The 15593-nt window shown below is 32.4% G+C and overlaps 1 protein-coding gene across 6 annotated transcripts in view; it reads left to right on the top strand.

The window, feature by feature from the left end:
* Anks1b (ankyrin repeat and sterile alpha motif domain containing 1B) overlaps positions 1–15593 on the top strand; it is a 1098518-nt gene that overhangs the window by 448596 nt on the left and 634329 nt on the right. For all 6 annotated transcript variants that reach the window (XM_076854981.2, XM_076854978.2, XM_076854982.2 and 3 more), the window contains exon 11: positions 8026–8162. In XM_076854981.2, coding sequence (XP_076711096.2) covers positions 8026–8162 — 137 coding nt within the window. The remainder of the gene's footprint in view (positions 1–8025; positions 8163–15593) is intronic.

Below are 15593 nucleotides of genomic sequence, written 5' to 3'. Positions count from 1 at the left end.
AAACTGAATCAGGATGATATACATAAGATAAACACATTGATTTCAAGGAATGAAATAGAAGATGCCATCAGAAGACTACCAACCAAGAAAAGCCCAGGACCAGATGGATACGCACCCAGGTTCTACAAGACCTTTGAAGAAGAACTAATACCAATACTCCTCAAATCATTTCATGAAATAGAAAAAGAGGAAACACTTCCAACTCATTCTATGAGGCCAGTGTCACCCTGATTCTAAAATCAGACAAAGACACATCAAAGAAAGAACACTGCAGGCCAATATCTCTAATGAACACAGATTCAAAAATTCTCAATAAAATTCTGGCAAATCGAACACAAAAAAATATCAAAAAGATAGTCCACCACAATCAAGTGGGGTTCATCCCACAGATGCTAGGTTGGTTCAACATACCAAAATCAATAAATGTAATTCATCACATCAATAGATTTAGAGAATCATATGATCATATCAATTGATGCAAAAATAGCATTTGAAAAAATACAGCACTGCTTCATGTTCAAAACATAGAAAACTAGGTATAGCAGGAATATATATCAACAATGTAAAAACCATCTATGCAAAGCCCCAGGCCAACATCATTCTAAATGGAGAAAAATTGAAAGCATATCCTCTAAAAGCTGGAACAAGACAGGGATGCCCTCTTTTACCACTTCTATTTAATATAGTTCTTGCAACTCTAGCCAGAGCAGTTAGACAGATAAAATAAATTAAAATGATATGGATAGGAAGAAAGAACTCAAACTATCACTATTAGCCAACAATGTGATTCTATACCTAGAAGATCCAAAAAAGTTCCACCAGAAAACATCTAGAACTAATAAATGAATTCAGAAAATGGCAGGATATAAAATCAACACCCATAAATCAAAGGCATTTCTGTACATCAATGACAACTAGAATAACTAGGAAAACTATCCCATTTACAATAGCCTCAAAAACAAATAAAATACTTGGGAATCAACTTAACAAAAGAGGTGAAAGACATTTACAATGAAAACTATAGAACACTAAAGAAAGAAATTAAAGAAGACTGTAGAATATGGAAAGATCTCCCTTGTTCTTGGAGAAGCAGAATTAATATTGTCAAAATGACCATACTTCCAAAAGCACTATACAAATTTAATGCAATTCCAATCAAAATCCCAATGACATTCTTCATAGAAATAGAAAAATCAATCATAAAATTCATCTGGAAAAATATGAGACCCAGAATATCTAAAGCAATCCTTAACAAGAATTGTGAAGCAGGTGGCATCACTGTACCAGAACTTAACCTATACTACAGAGCAATAGTAACAAAACAGCATGGTATTGGCACTAAAATAGACCTGTAGACCAATGATACAGAATAGATGACAGAGAGAAAAACCAATATAAATACAATTATCTCATATTAGACATAGGCACCAAAAACATATATTGGAGAAAAGATAGCCTCTTCAACAAATAATGCTGAAAAAACTGGAAATCCATATGCAACAAAATGAAATTAAGCCCCTATCTCACCATGCACAAAACTCAACTCATAGTGGATCCAGGACCTAGAAATTAAACCAGAGACCTTGCACCTAACAGAAGAAGTAGTAGGCCCAAATCTTTATCATGTTGGAGTAGGCCCCAACTTTCCTTAATAATACTCCTAGGGACTGGGGTTGTGACTCAGTGGTAGAGCGCTCGCCTCCCACATTCGAGATCCTGGGTTCAATCCTCAGCACCACATAAAAATAAATAAGTGAAATAAAGGTGTTTTGTCCAACTACAACTAAAAAATAAAATATTTTAAAAAAAGATTCCTATAGTGCAAGAAATAAACTCAAGAATCAATAAATGGGATGGATTCAAACTAAAAAGCTTCTTCTCAGTAAAAAAAAAAAAAACAATAAATGAGGTGAATAGAGAGCCTACAGAATGGGAGCAAATTTTTATCACATGCACATCAGATAGAACACTAATCTCTAGGATATATAAAGAACTCAAAAATCTTAACATGAAAAAACAAATAACCGAATCAATAAATGGACCAAGGAACTGAATAGACACTTCTCAGAAGATGATATACAATCAATCGACAAAAGTATGAAAAACTGTTCAACATCTCTAGCAATTAGAGAAATGCAAATCAAAACTACCCTAAGATTTCCTCTCACTCCACTCGGAATGGCAACTATTAAGAACATAAACAACAATAAGTGTTGGTGAAGATGTGGGGAAAAAGGTACACTCATACATTGCTGGTGGGACTGCCAGTTGGTGCAGCTAATATGGAAAGCAGTATGGAGATTCCTCGGAAGACACAATGGAACCTGGTATAAACCAAGCTATCCCACTCTTCGGTTTATACCCAAAGGACTTAAAAACAGCACGCAGCCATATCAATGTTTACAGCAGCACAATTCACAATAGTTAATTCTGGAACCAATTAGATGCCCTTCAATAGATGAACGGATAAACAGAATGTGGTATAAATACACAATGGCATAAATAAATAAATGGAGAATAAAATTATGGCATTTTCAGGTAAATGGATGGAGTTGGAAAACATTATGCTAAGTGAAGTAAGTGAATCCCAAAAAAACAAATGTCGAATGTTTTCTCTGATATGAGGATGCTGATCTTTAATGGGGATGGAGGGGAACATGAGAGGAATGCAGGAAGTTTAGATAGGGCAAAGGGGAGGGAAAGGAAGGAAGGGAAGGGAGGGACATGGGGGTAAGAAAGACAGTGGAGTGAGATGGACATGATTATTCTAAGTACATGTATGAAGACCCAAATGGTGTGACTCTGCTTTGTGCTTTATATGTCTACTATGAATGAAATGCATTCTGCTGTCATGTATAACAAATTAGAATAAATAAGTACATTTTAAAAAAAGGAAAATGATGAACCATTGTGTCTAAGCTGAATAAACAAGACACCACAAAGGAATTGATAGAACGAATGAAATTAGGTGGATAAAAGGATTGGGTCTCAATGAAATTAAGCAATAGATATAGTGTTAGTGAAGGAGTTGAGAGTAGAAATGATTCAATATTGTATCTACATAAAGGGTTCTTAGAGATTATATGTCTTTATGAAGCCATTGATGTTTATAGTGAAGTACATAAGTTAGCTTTGACATGGAAACCTTAACAGAGTTAAGGCAAAGATCACATGAGTAGAATTGAAAAAACTTTTAGGCCTAGGTGATTAACTATGAGGAATCTGAAAGTTCCTAATATGATGGCAAGCATGGGGTGCAAAACAAGACTGAGAGATGCTAATGCTTTTGTCATTATAAGAGAGTAAATAGAAGTTCATAAATGATACATATGAGTCAGTATATAAACTGTCACAGAATCTGATTAAAATAGACATTTTTTTCATGAGTGTGGAAGAATATTGGAATTTTCCTCTGTGATATAGAAGAATGGGCATTTCATCTCTAACTTCTCTAATTTTGTTGGGGGAGTTTAGCAAGTTCATTTTCTAACTTCACTTTAGGGAGAGTCAGTGCCCACTTATCAAGGCAACTGGCACCATCCTGGAAAGATGGTGAAATTCTGCTATCAGCAACTTCCTGAATTCCTCCTAAACCCTTGAGATTCTGAGTAGAGAATCTATAAACATGTAAACCTTTCTCCTAATAATATTGTCACCAATGACAGAAGAATTCTGATAAATGATTAAGGTAAATTCTCTCTTTCTGCTAAGGAATAAAGAATGGGAAGAATGAAGAGTAGATGGATGAGAAGAAAGAGTCGAGTCCTCTACCAGTTTGTTCATTGGGCTACTTTTCATTGTTGAAATGAGATTTTGGATTTTTTAAAATGCCTTCCCAACTCTAAGGTTGTTGGCTTATTAAAAGAACTTCTCTGGTATAGATAAGACCAAAGGTCTTTATAGATTAGAATTGATCAAACACTGAAAATCATCTTGAAGTTGCTGTTCAATTATTTCATCCTTTAGCACACAGATGTGGCTTCTTTATGTAGAGTATTTTTAAGTGACTCTATAAACTTGTAGACTGTATGTTTTTAAATAGGTGAAAGTAGCATTTGATCATAACTTTAAGGAAAACAAATTTCAGGCACATAATGTGGCTGGGTTTTTTTCTAAACAAAAATTTTAATATTTTACAAGGACAATTTTGTTTCCTTTTCATTTATCTTTCATTTAAATACTTTATCTTACTAATATCATCTCCATTCACTTTTCCATGGATATTCAGTGCTCCAGCCAGGCTACTTATAGCCTATCGATAGTTTCCCAAAGCTGAAATAAACTTCCTTGGTTGTGTTCCACTGCAGGAATCTAGAAAGAAGGTAGCTGAAAACCATCGACTTGGGTCTCTCTTTGGGTTGCAGTCAAACTGTTTCACAGAACTTAGGTAATTTCCAGGCTTAATTGGCAATGAAGGATCTGCTTTCAAATTGGCTTATTAGTGGTTGACAAGTTTCACTCATGGTGGGCATAGGTCTCTTGCCATGCCAAATGGGCCTTCCATAAGACTGTTCACAGTGCGGCAATTCACTTTCAAATCAGCATGATCAGCACATACATCACCTCAAATATTTATCTTTTTGTTGTTTTTGGAACATTCAAGTTTCTCTCTACTGGTTGCCCTGCTGTGCAAGGAACATCAGAAGTTACTTTTCCTATCCAACTGCATTCTTGTACTCATTAACTATCCCCCTCCATCCCACCTCCACCTATTGCAGCCTATTTGGTTAAACGTTATTTTCAGTATGTCTGTGAGGTTGTTTGTAGATGAGATTAACTTCTGAATGGTATTCTGAACAAACCAAATTGTCCTTCCTAATGTTATAAGCCTCATTTGATCAACTGCATACTTGAATAGAGCAAGCAGACTGAGTAAAGGAGAACTCCTCCTGCCTGACTGCTTGAACTGGAACATTTCCTTTGGACTTTTAACTTGGACTGAAATTTTAGTTCTTCTTCTATTAAGATCCATTTGGACTTGAACTTATAACATCACTTCTCCTGATTCTCAGTCCTCTTGACTCAGACTAGAACTATCCATTGGCTCTCCTGGGTCTCCAGCTTGCCATATGCATACCTTGGAACCTTGGCTTCCATGTCTTGTGGGCCAATTCCTCATAGAAAAATTTCTTTCTAGATATATCCCTCAAGCTCTCAAGGGATTATCTCTTATTTTTGAATTAAATTCTGTCCCTACCAATTTGTGTTAATAGTTAAAAGATATTGACCTCAAATTTCACCAAAGTATTCATGATCCTTTCTATTTCTTTTCTTGCTTTCTTCCCTGGAATTTCTTTCATCTTCTACATTTTTTTAAATTTTGATGATATTTGGTTTGATAGCAGAAAAGGAAACTCATTTATTAAACTACTGTATATCTGGTAACACAATTATTTATCTTCTATTTTATCTACACATATAAACCTACAACATAGCTATTAATCATTCCTTTTTGTAATTAAGAACACTGAAATCCTGAAAGGTTAAATTGTCTTAATATCACACAGACTTCAGCAATAGGTGTTTGTATGTAAATTTTGATGCTCTTTTGAATTAACAGAGAGGCTAAAGAGAAATAATTAGCTAAATTTAATGCTGCATTTTTTGCTCTAACCAGTTGAGTGAATAGCAGCACAAAATTGATAATGAGACAAACAATAGAATAGCACATGTGAAAATCAAAATCACAGAAACTACCCATGAAAACTGCAGATACTAGAATTATCAGGTACAGATAAACAAACCAAAATCTTTAGAAGTCATTCTTCCTGTCCACCGATGCTCCTGTATCTATTGACCATCATCTTTCCATTTTTACCCTTCCCTAATTTTATAAGCTATTTAAAACACAAATAATAATGTTTGAGATAATTTGTATGCTAATTATCCATATCTATTTTATGCTAATATCCATATCATTAAATATTGTTTCTGTATACTGAAATATCACATCCTACCTCATAAGTACATTCAATTATTATGTGTCAACCAAAAAATTTTAAAATACTTTTATTAATTCCTTCTAAACACCCCCCATACACACACACACATACACACACACACACAGAGAGAGAGAGAGAGAGAGAGAGAGAGAGAGAGAGAGAGAGAGAACAACTTTACTTGCAATTTTCAAATAAACAAAAGCAAGCTTAAAAATGTTTTTATGGACTGAAAAATTCTAACTAGTGACATAGTGTATTTTAGTAAGAACCAAATGGAAATTTAGAATTGAAAAGTATATTTTAAATTAAGAAAGGTTTTGATGGCAGATTAGACACAGCTAAAAAAAACTAATAAACTGGGAAATGAGTTGAAGAAACTATTCTGAATGCTGTATAGAGAAACAAAATGAAAAAGTACAACAGAGACAATAAATGATAAAAGGAATAAATTCTTTCTAGCATTATTTCCTTCTAGTCCAAAATTAAAAGTGAAAGAAAATGGGGTAGAGACAATATTGGAAACAGTAAGGTGAGACTGTATGATCCTTCTACAGACTCCTTTTACTACCAGTAGCAATGCATCCTTTCAGTTACTCAGGCCAAAGCCTTTGACATCCTTGAATTCTCTCTTTTCCTATATCCAACACATCAAGAAATTATTTTTCAAAAATTGTAATTACTTTTAATTGATAAATACAAATTAAATATACATATATTTATTGTGTATAGTATGCTGTTTTGAAACATATATACATTATGAAATGGCTAAATAAGTAATTCACATGTGGATTACCTCACATATCACTTTTTGCACATGTTAAAAACAATTTCTACTCCTTTATGAATTTTCAAGGCTACCATTGCTTTTTATTAAGTATTTTAGAGATCTCTTGAGCTTATTGCTCCAATGTAATTGAAAATTTGTGTTCTTGGACAGCCACCATTCTGTTCTCTGTAAGTTTTAACTTTGCTGAGATTCCACATATAAGTGAGAAACATGCAGTATTTACTTTTTTGTGACTGGCTTATTTTAATTAACATAGTGACCTCTGGATTAATCCATGTTGTTTCAAATGATAGGATTTCCCCTTTTTTAAAGGCTGAATGATATTCCATTTTGTATATATAACATTTTATTTGCATCCATCTATTGATAGACACTGTTTGATTCCATATCTTGGCTATTGTGAATAATGCTGCAGTGAACACAGGAGTCAGGTATCTCTTCATCATGCTGGTTTCATGAAAGGTTGTAGAGGATTGCCAAAATGATATATATGCTAGCATAAGTTATTTATAGAACATTTCCATAATTTTTCAAGTGTTTTAAACATTCCAAAATTGTATCTCTGTGTTATTTTAATATAAATTTAAGAAAAAAATGTTACACTTATTGCAGAATTTCAAGTGAAAGTTTTCTTTACTACCTTGCCTCATATTAACCCCATCAAATACCCAGCATAAGGGAAGATTAATTTAGATTTTGAAATTTCATTCATTTAGCTTTGACCATATAGAATGATATGATTTTCTTGGGGTTATAATTTTGTTTGTTTGCATTATAAAGCTGTTTTTATAAATGTCAGTTTTTCATTCAGGCTTCATTTACTGGCCTTCTTTTCTATAGTTTGAGAGATTTCAGGGAAAGTTGTTTGAGGAGTCCTGTGTTTGGGTTTTATGAATCACAGAAAGATGAAACTCCTACTTAATAAAAATGAATACTCATTGAAAGGTTATGAGGAAAGCTTTGGCCAGATCATATTCCTTTTAAGTTAAGGTAAAGTCGTAGTCATTCATGGAGTAGTTGCAGTCTTAAAAGTGATGATGCATGATTTGTCATTGTGAATTGAATGATATTAATATTCTTGGAACTTTACTATGGGGGGATACTATTTTAACAGGAAACAAAACATTTGAAAACTTTATCTTTAAAATGTACCAATGAGCATATTCCTCATTATGTTCTTGTAAAATTGATACCAGTCATAAGATGAAATCTCAATTCATATTCACAAAAGTAATTTCAGGTCTTAAAAGGTAAAATGAGTGATTAGATTCATGATAGTTCTATTTTTATTCCCAGATAATGCCTCTGAAGTAGCAATTACTGCTCCAGGAACTAGTAACCATAGAAACAGCTCAACAGGCCCAACACCTGACTGCTCACCTCCATCCCCTGACACTGCCCTCAAAAATATTGTAAAAGTTATTCGACCCCAGGTAAGTTTCCTAAATGACATCATCTACTTTATAATGTATTTTTAAGTCAATGCATGTATACTACTTATATTGTAATGTTCGGACTATTATGATATGTAATGGATTTTTTTAAATTAAAAGAAGGGTCTCACAAAAGGATGTTTGCTTCCTTTGAAGTTGGTAATAGACACTGAAGTCTGTATTAGCTTTTGGAAAAATGAACCTTGTGTATTACAAGTATTAAAAGAGAAGTTCAGAAAAATGACTATTTCACGTTTCCCTTTCACAACATTTTAATGATACTCCAATTAGTGAGCTGTTGGTGTGTTCTGATGTTTTCCTTCTTCTTTTGTCTTTATTCCTCTGAACATGATGCATTATTTATGCTTACTTCTCTATCTCCTATAGATAGATATTTTAAGTTCTCTGTTCCTTATGGCTTCTAACTAATGTCATTTGTGTTTGATATTGTGCCTCTCATTCTTCCTTATTTTTCTTCAGAGTTCACATTCCTTGCTAGTCTTTCTTTACCCTTTGTTTCCTTTTTCATTCCTGTTTTTTATCTGTATGTTTTTTTTTCTCTTTCCCCTTCTCTTTCAGTTGGATTTCCCAGTAGGCGGTTTGCAGGCAAGCTTTAGAAATATCATTGGGACAAGCTGTTCTGTGATATTTCATTGAAAATAGCACTTTTAAAGCTGTTTGCATTATATTTTTGCCAACAGATGGACCTAGAACATGGAATTGGTGATGTTCTCAACCTGGCTCATTCTGAATGGGCATCATAAAATACAAGAGAGGGAGACTTAGGATCCAATAAATGCCATTCACTATATCCTGAGACATATAGTTTGAATAAATTTCTTGAGCCAATTTGTAGGGCATATGTGTCTTTTAAGTCTGCTAATGAAGCAAGGATTTGTTTAGTATCTTACTTCTTTAATATAACATTTTTCTTTTTTTACTGTAATTCTTATCTTCATCAGTGAAATGGCATTTAAATTTCACAAATCCACTATAGTTTATAGAACTCATTCATATATATTATTTCATGTGATCTTCACCAACTCTAAGTGAACTTATATTCTAGTGTTATGTAGAAGGATATTGGTGCTATAAAAGGGCTAAATTGTCCATAAAGTTCTTTTGTTTTCCTTTTGACTAACAGCTATCTCTGCCAGTCCTGTTCAGAAGTTTAAAAAAATCCTCATGAGGTTATTCACCTTGACATATGTTTATGAGCATGGAATTTACAAGTTTGGGGTGATCTAGGCTCAGATAACATTATACAGTGCCCTAATTACATTGTCCTATATGTATTAATAAAAATAAACTATTAAACATATTTACTTTTATGCTAATATAAATTCTCTAATGTCAATGTATTTGATCATTCAATGAATGAAAAGCAGAATCTCTTTCTCTGAATATTTTGTTTTTGTTCAACTTAGCTTATTTTTGTAAACTTTGAGGAAAACTAGAAGTAATTTTAATGCCATCTTGACTCTATTCCTTGGTTCTATCAGTTATTAAATATTTATGAAGGTAAGTAACTTTACCTTAGTAGTTGTATGATGAATGAGGAGGAAAACAAAAAGTGGGAAAGTTAAATAATTCAGGATAGTGGTATTTAAATTTAAATCAGTGCCATGTGTAAGCATTATATGTAATTGAATAATAATTTCTAACATGTATCATTGGGAAGGAGTATAACTTCACCTGGGCTACTGTCCCTTCTGCCCAAAGACTTTGTACATTGCTCATTTCTCCCTCTGACTTCTAACCTCCTAGAGTACCTCATTCATTGTAGAGAGAAGGAGGAGAAAATACACATGGAAGTAATTATGAGGGAGTATTGAGATAGGACATACAATGTTAGGAAAGGGTTTAGAGATCAGAGGGTGTAGATGAAGAGAGATGTATAGATAGAACAAAAGATTCTGATGTGTTATGACAAATGATATAGGTGTGTCAGGTATGAAAATGTTGAGAGCTACTATTTTAAAAAGATAATTGTGGCTACCTCATATTAAAGTCTAAACTCTGGTTACTAGTCCAGTCCTCTAAAGTGTTTTCTAATTCTGGATTTCTGTCTAGAAATTCAAGATATGTGAAGTTAGATTCACTCCTGGCTATTTACTAATTGGAAATTAATAACATGATTGAAATGATGATTTCACTTTTAAAACTGTTGTTGAGGTTTGAAAATAAAAGTATGAATGCAAACCTTCAAATTTACATTGTCTTAACAGGGAATTAGCTGATGTGTTCAGACTTCTAATGTAGAAGGAATTATATTGAAGAGATATTGAAGAGATGAAGTCCAAATTTTTTATCTTATTCACTGAAAATAGACACTCCTTAGGTGGAGCAAGTTGGGCTACTTCCTCTTTGCTTCATGCATACCTTTATCTAGTTGTTTCCTTAATTTTACTTCTAAATGGAAAGAATCCATTATAACCAAATAATTCTTGCTTTTAGAATGAAATGGGACTGATTATGCATTGCAAGTGTTTCTGATTAGTGTGTTAATTGCTTGGAAGCTACAGACTTTCCAGCACTTTGTTGAGTTTGTTTTTATTCAGCATATTTGTTAACTCACTAAGTCACAGCTATTAGTTTTACATCCCATGTTTGATCTTTTCACCTTTGTTTAGTTGGGCTCTTTTGTGTCTTAAAATCCTCCAGATTGTGAATTATTATATTTTTAATTAATAAGAGACTGAAATATTTATATGCTCTGGTTTCCTCTTTGTTTTTCTCAAGAATATTAACTCACAAGGATAAGTTTCTCTATTTAGAAGAACCCATAAGACTGGGTTCATTTACTTATACTGAAAATTATTTTACCCTTGAAAAAAATCTTTGAAAATTCTTGAAATATTATTTCTGAAAAAAGTATTAGGTAATTCTACTGACATACCAATTCTCTTCTTTGTATTAAATAATTATATTACTTGAGTTGCCTTTTTGTTTTTAAATCGAGATATAAAATTGCATTTATCATGCACAATAGAAAGTTTTTTATACACTGTATACTTTGTGAGATGGTATATCTAGTTAATTAATAAGTGCATTACCTCTCATAGTTGTCATTCTTATGGTAAGACTTAATAAAAATTCCCATAGCATATTTCAAGTATACAATATATTATCATTAACATAGTCAGCATGCTGCACAGAAAATCTCTTCAACTTATTCTTCCTATCTAACTATATATGCATATCCTTTGGTCAACCCCCTCTTCCTCCTATCCACTGCATCTCTGGTAACTACTAGAGATCAACTTTCTGTGCCTGGCTTAACATCACTAATCATCAGGGAAATACAGATCAAAATCCACAATGAGATATATCATCTCAATCCTTTAAAATGATTATTATTGAAAAATTGGCAAGATTATGAGAAAATCAAACTCTTGTACTCAGTGAATAGGAATGTAAATTAATACAATCATCATGGATATATATATGGAGGTTCCTTAATATATATGACAAAACTGCCATAAGATCTAGAAGCTACTACTTGGTGTATATCCAAAGGAAATGAAATCAATATTTCAAAGATAATTGTACTTTATTTTCATTGTACTACAACTCGCAATAGCCAGAGTCATCTGTCCATCAGTGGATGAATGGGCAAAAAAAAATGTGGTGTGTATATATAATGGAATAAATTTTTACCTTAAAAATGAAAAAAAAAATCTTGTCATTTGTGACAACGTAGATAATTGTAAGTTAGTGAAGTGAACCATTCTTTTTACTTAAAAAGAATGTTTCCTGGTGAACTATTTTCTCCCAGTTGTATAGCAAGATACACAGATTTTAAGTATATGGTTTGATACTTTGACAATTGTTATCTGTAGTGGTAACCCCACTCCATGCAAGATATTGAGTGTTGCCATCATTCCAGAGAGTTTTCAAATTCTCTTTCCAATTGACCTCATTTTTGCCTCAGAGGCAAGTATTTCTGATTTTAATCACTGTAGGCAAGGATTGCCTATTTTTTAAAAATATTTACTTTTCAGTTTTTTTTCGGTGGACACAATATCTTTATTTTATTTTTATGTGGTGCTGAGGATTGAACCCAGTGCCTCATGCACGCCAGGTGAGCGCACTACCACTTGAGCCACATCCCCAACCCCAGGATTGTCTACTTTTTGACTTTACATAGTGGAATTCCACAGTGTGTTTGTTTGTGTGTTCATGAATGTGTAGTTTTGTTTAGTTTCTTCCATTAAAAATATTTTTGAAATTCATCCATTGTTATTCCTGTTTTTGCTGAGTAGTATTCCATTGGATCAATATACTACAATATGTTTATTCATTCTGCTGTTGATTGATACTTGTCTTGTATCCTGTTATTACCATTCTGCATGAATACATATATGCAAATTTTTTTATAGATACACTCTTTCATATAGATCCCTAAGAATGGAGTGTTTGGGTCAGGGTGGATAACTTTTTTTAAAAAAAACTTCCCAACAGTTTTTCAAAGTAGCCATTCCATTTTATAATCATGAATAGATATAGAGTGAAACTGAGTGAGAATCTTAGTTTCTCTAAATCCAGGCTCTAATTATTTTTTAAATTTTAGCCATTCATATGAGTGTGAAATGATTTTTCTTTATAGTTTTATTTTGCATTTTTCTAATAATTACTGATACTAAGCACTTTTTCTGCGGTTATAACCCATTCTTGTATCTTTTGTGAGATGTTTATGTTCTTCTCTTTCTTCATGGGATTCTTCAACTTTCTAATCAATTATTTACAAATTTTAAAATTCTTTGTGAATTTTCTGATAATTCTAAAAGATACAGATCCTTTGTCATTTATAAGCACTGCATATATTTTCCCCAGTCTGAGGTGTGCCTAGACCTTTTTTACATGTCCTTTGATGGGAAGACTGTTTTAATTTTGATGAGATCCAATTTATCTTTTTTTTTTCTGTTATGACCCCCAGTCTTTTATATTCTTTGTCTTATCCAGGTTGTGAATATATATATATATCCATAATTTTTTCTAGAAGCTTTCTGGTCTGGCTTTTATGTTTAGGTTTATGAACCATCTAAAATCATTTTGTATATGGTATGAGGTAGGGGTCAAGATTCATTTTTTTGCTACATGGAAAAAGATTTTCCTCATTCAGTTGAATTAATAATTGTTTATTACTTTTATTTTATAATTATTGGTATTTATAAATGTAATTAAGTTTTATATTACCTGTTTAATTTAATTTAAAAGCTGTAGCAGTTTTTGATTTTATAAAAAATTAATTTCCTTAGGTTTTTCTCATGCCATCTGAGTATAAAATAATTTTACTTCTTTATTTTTCCCCCTGAGCTTTATACCTTTTGTTTCTTATTACGGTGACTATAGCAAAGTGTACATTTAAATTGTAAAACCAAAAATTCTAGCCTTTTTTCCTATTTTGGAGAGAAAACGTTCAGTATTTCAGCATTAATTATAAAATAGGCTATTAGTTTTTTATGTGAATCCTCTACTTCTAGTTTGTTGAGAATTTTTAACATAAAAGGGTATTGACATTTTAAAAATATTTTTCCTGTATCTATTTGGTAATCATATGATTTCCCCACCTTCTTTTTCCCTCTTCAGTATAGTGAATTACATTCTTTTATTTTGAATGTTAAAAATTTAACTTTACATCTCTGGAATAACACTGAGTTATGATGTTTTATCATTGTGCTGAATGTGAGAGACACTTTGTGTAAAGCATTAGTGTGGACAGATGGATTCGATCTAAGGAAGTCAAAGATATATAATGATTTGAACTGACTGGGATTTTGAAATTATATTAGCAGAGATAAGAAAGATTTAAATAGTAGATGACTTGAAGAGAGTTGAGCTGCTTCTGAATTCCTACCATGTTTAGATTAGGTGACAACTCAACCTGAAGTAAATAAGCATTTTGGATATTTTTCTGGGACCTTGCATATGTTTGATGAGTAGCAATAAACTAGCTAGGTAAAAAGCCATACCATCTATCCCTATTATTATTAAGAATTTTGAACTGAGATTACATAAAATTCTTGCCATATCTGGAATAACATTTTACTGGGCACTGGGGGTCATAGAACACATATGCTAAAATTTAAAATTAGGAATGAGAGTGGGTTTGTAAAAAACAGAACTATATAACTCAGAAAGAATATAGAATATTGTATTGAGTTGCAGCAAAAAATAGATAAGGAATAAAAAGACCTTCGAAGATACAGTCTTTTAAAATTAGTTTTATTATTGAGTATTAAATCATTTACTTTTATTATGTAGTTTCAGTTTCATTTATTTCTTATAAAAATGCTATGTGCTGAAATTGTCAGACTCAGAAAGTCAAGGGTCAAGAGTTTTCTCTCAAATGTGGAAACTAGAGAGAAAAAAGGAATAAAAAAGGATCTCAAGAAAACAGAAGGGAGATGAGTGGAGTTGAAGTGGGGGGCCAATGGGGAGGGAAAAGAGGAAGGAAAGGAGAAGAACTGGGGAATGAATTTGACCGTATTATGCCATGTGCAAGTATGACATATCACAATTCATTCCAATTTTATTTAAAACCATAATATACTAGTAAAAGAAGCAAATGAAAGGAAGATCAATAGAGACTCAAGTGAAAGGAGGAAGGAAGGGACAGAGGAAGTACTAGGGATTGAAATGGAGCAAACTATTTTATATACATTTATGAAGTGAACTATTTTATATACATATATGAATTTGTCCAAATGAACATCATTATTACAGTAACTGTAATGCACTAATAAGTATTTTTTTAAAAAAAAACGACGGAAATCCTGCTGCTAGCTACAACATGGATGAACCTGGAGTACATTATGCTCACTGAAATAAGCTAGACTCAGAAGAACAAATATTGGTGGTTGCATTGATATGAGATGTACACAAAAGAAACAATGAAATGGTTCTTGCCAGGAGCTTCAGGAAAAAAATGGAAAGTTGTTTTCCTACCAGTATAAAATATCATTTACAAAAGATGAATAAATTCTGGGGATTTTTGCATTACACTATGCCTATACTTGACAATACTGTATTTTAAATATAGAAATTTGTTAAAAGAATAGGCCTCATGTTAAGTGTTCTTACCACAAGAGTTTTTTTTAAGATCATCTTAAAAATGTTATGAGGGAGGTTTATTTTTTTCTTTATTTTCTTGATTGGGCCTGGGGTTTAGAGAGGGTGAATAATTTTCTCAGTGTGACACAGACACTCACTGGAAGAACTCTGATTTCTTAACTCCAATAGTCTTTCTATTAATACTAATTAGTTCATTAGGAAAAAAACAGTCAAAAGTGTATATTTATATTCCAGAGGGATGAAATTGGAGAGAAGAATAATAGATTGAAAAAAAAAAAACCAATAAGAGCAGTAACATAGATGGTCAGAGCTTGTAGCCTAAAGGAGAGAGGAACAATGTATTTATAATTTGGA

Source organism: Callospermophilus lateralis, chromosome 4 (assembly GCF_048772815.1).
Source record: "Callospermophilus lateralis isolate mCalLat2 chromosome 4, mCalLat2.hap1, whole genome shotgun sequence".
In the NCBI taxonomy this organism is placed as follows: Eukaryota; Metazoa; Chordata; class Mammalia; order Rodentia; family Sciuridae; genus Callospermophilus; species Callospermophilus lateralis.
The sequence above is the reverse complement of the archived record's forward strand: the minus strand, read 5'-3'. Positions and strand labels throughout refer to the sequence as shown.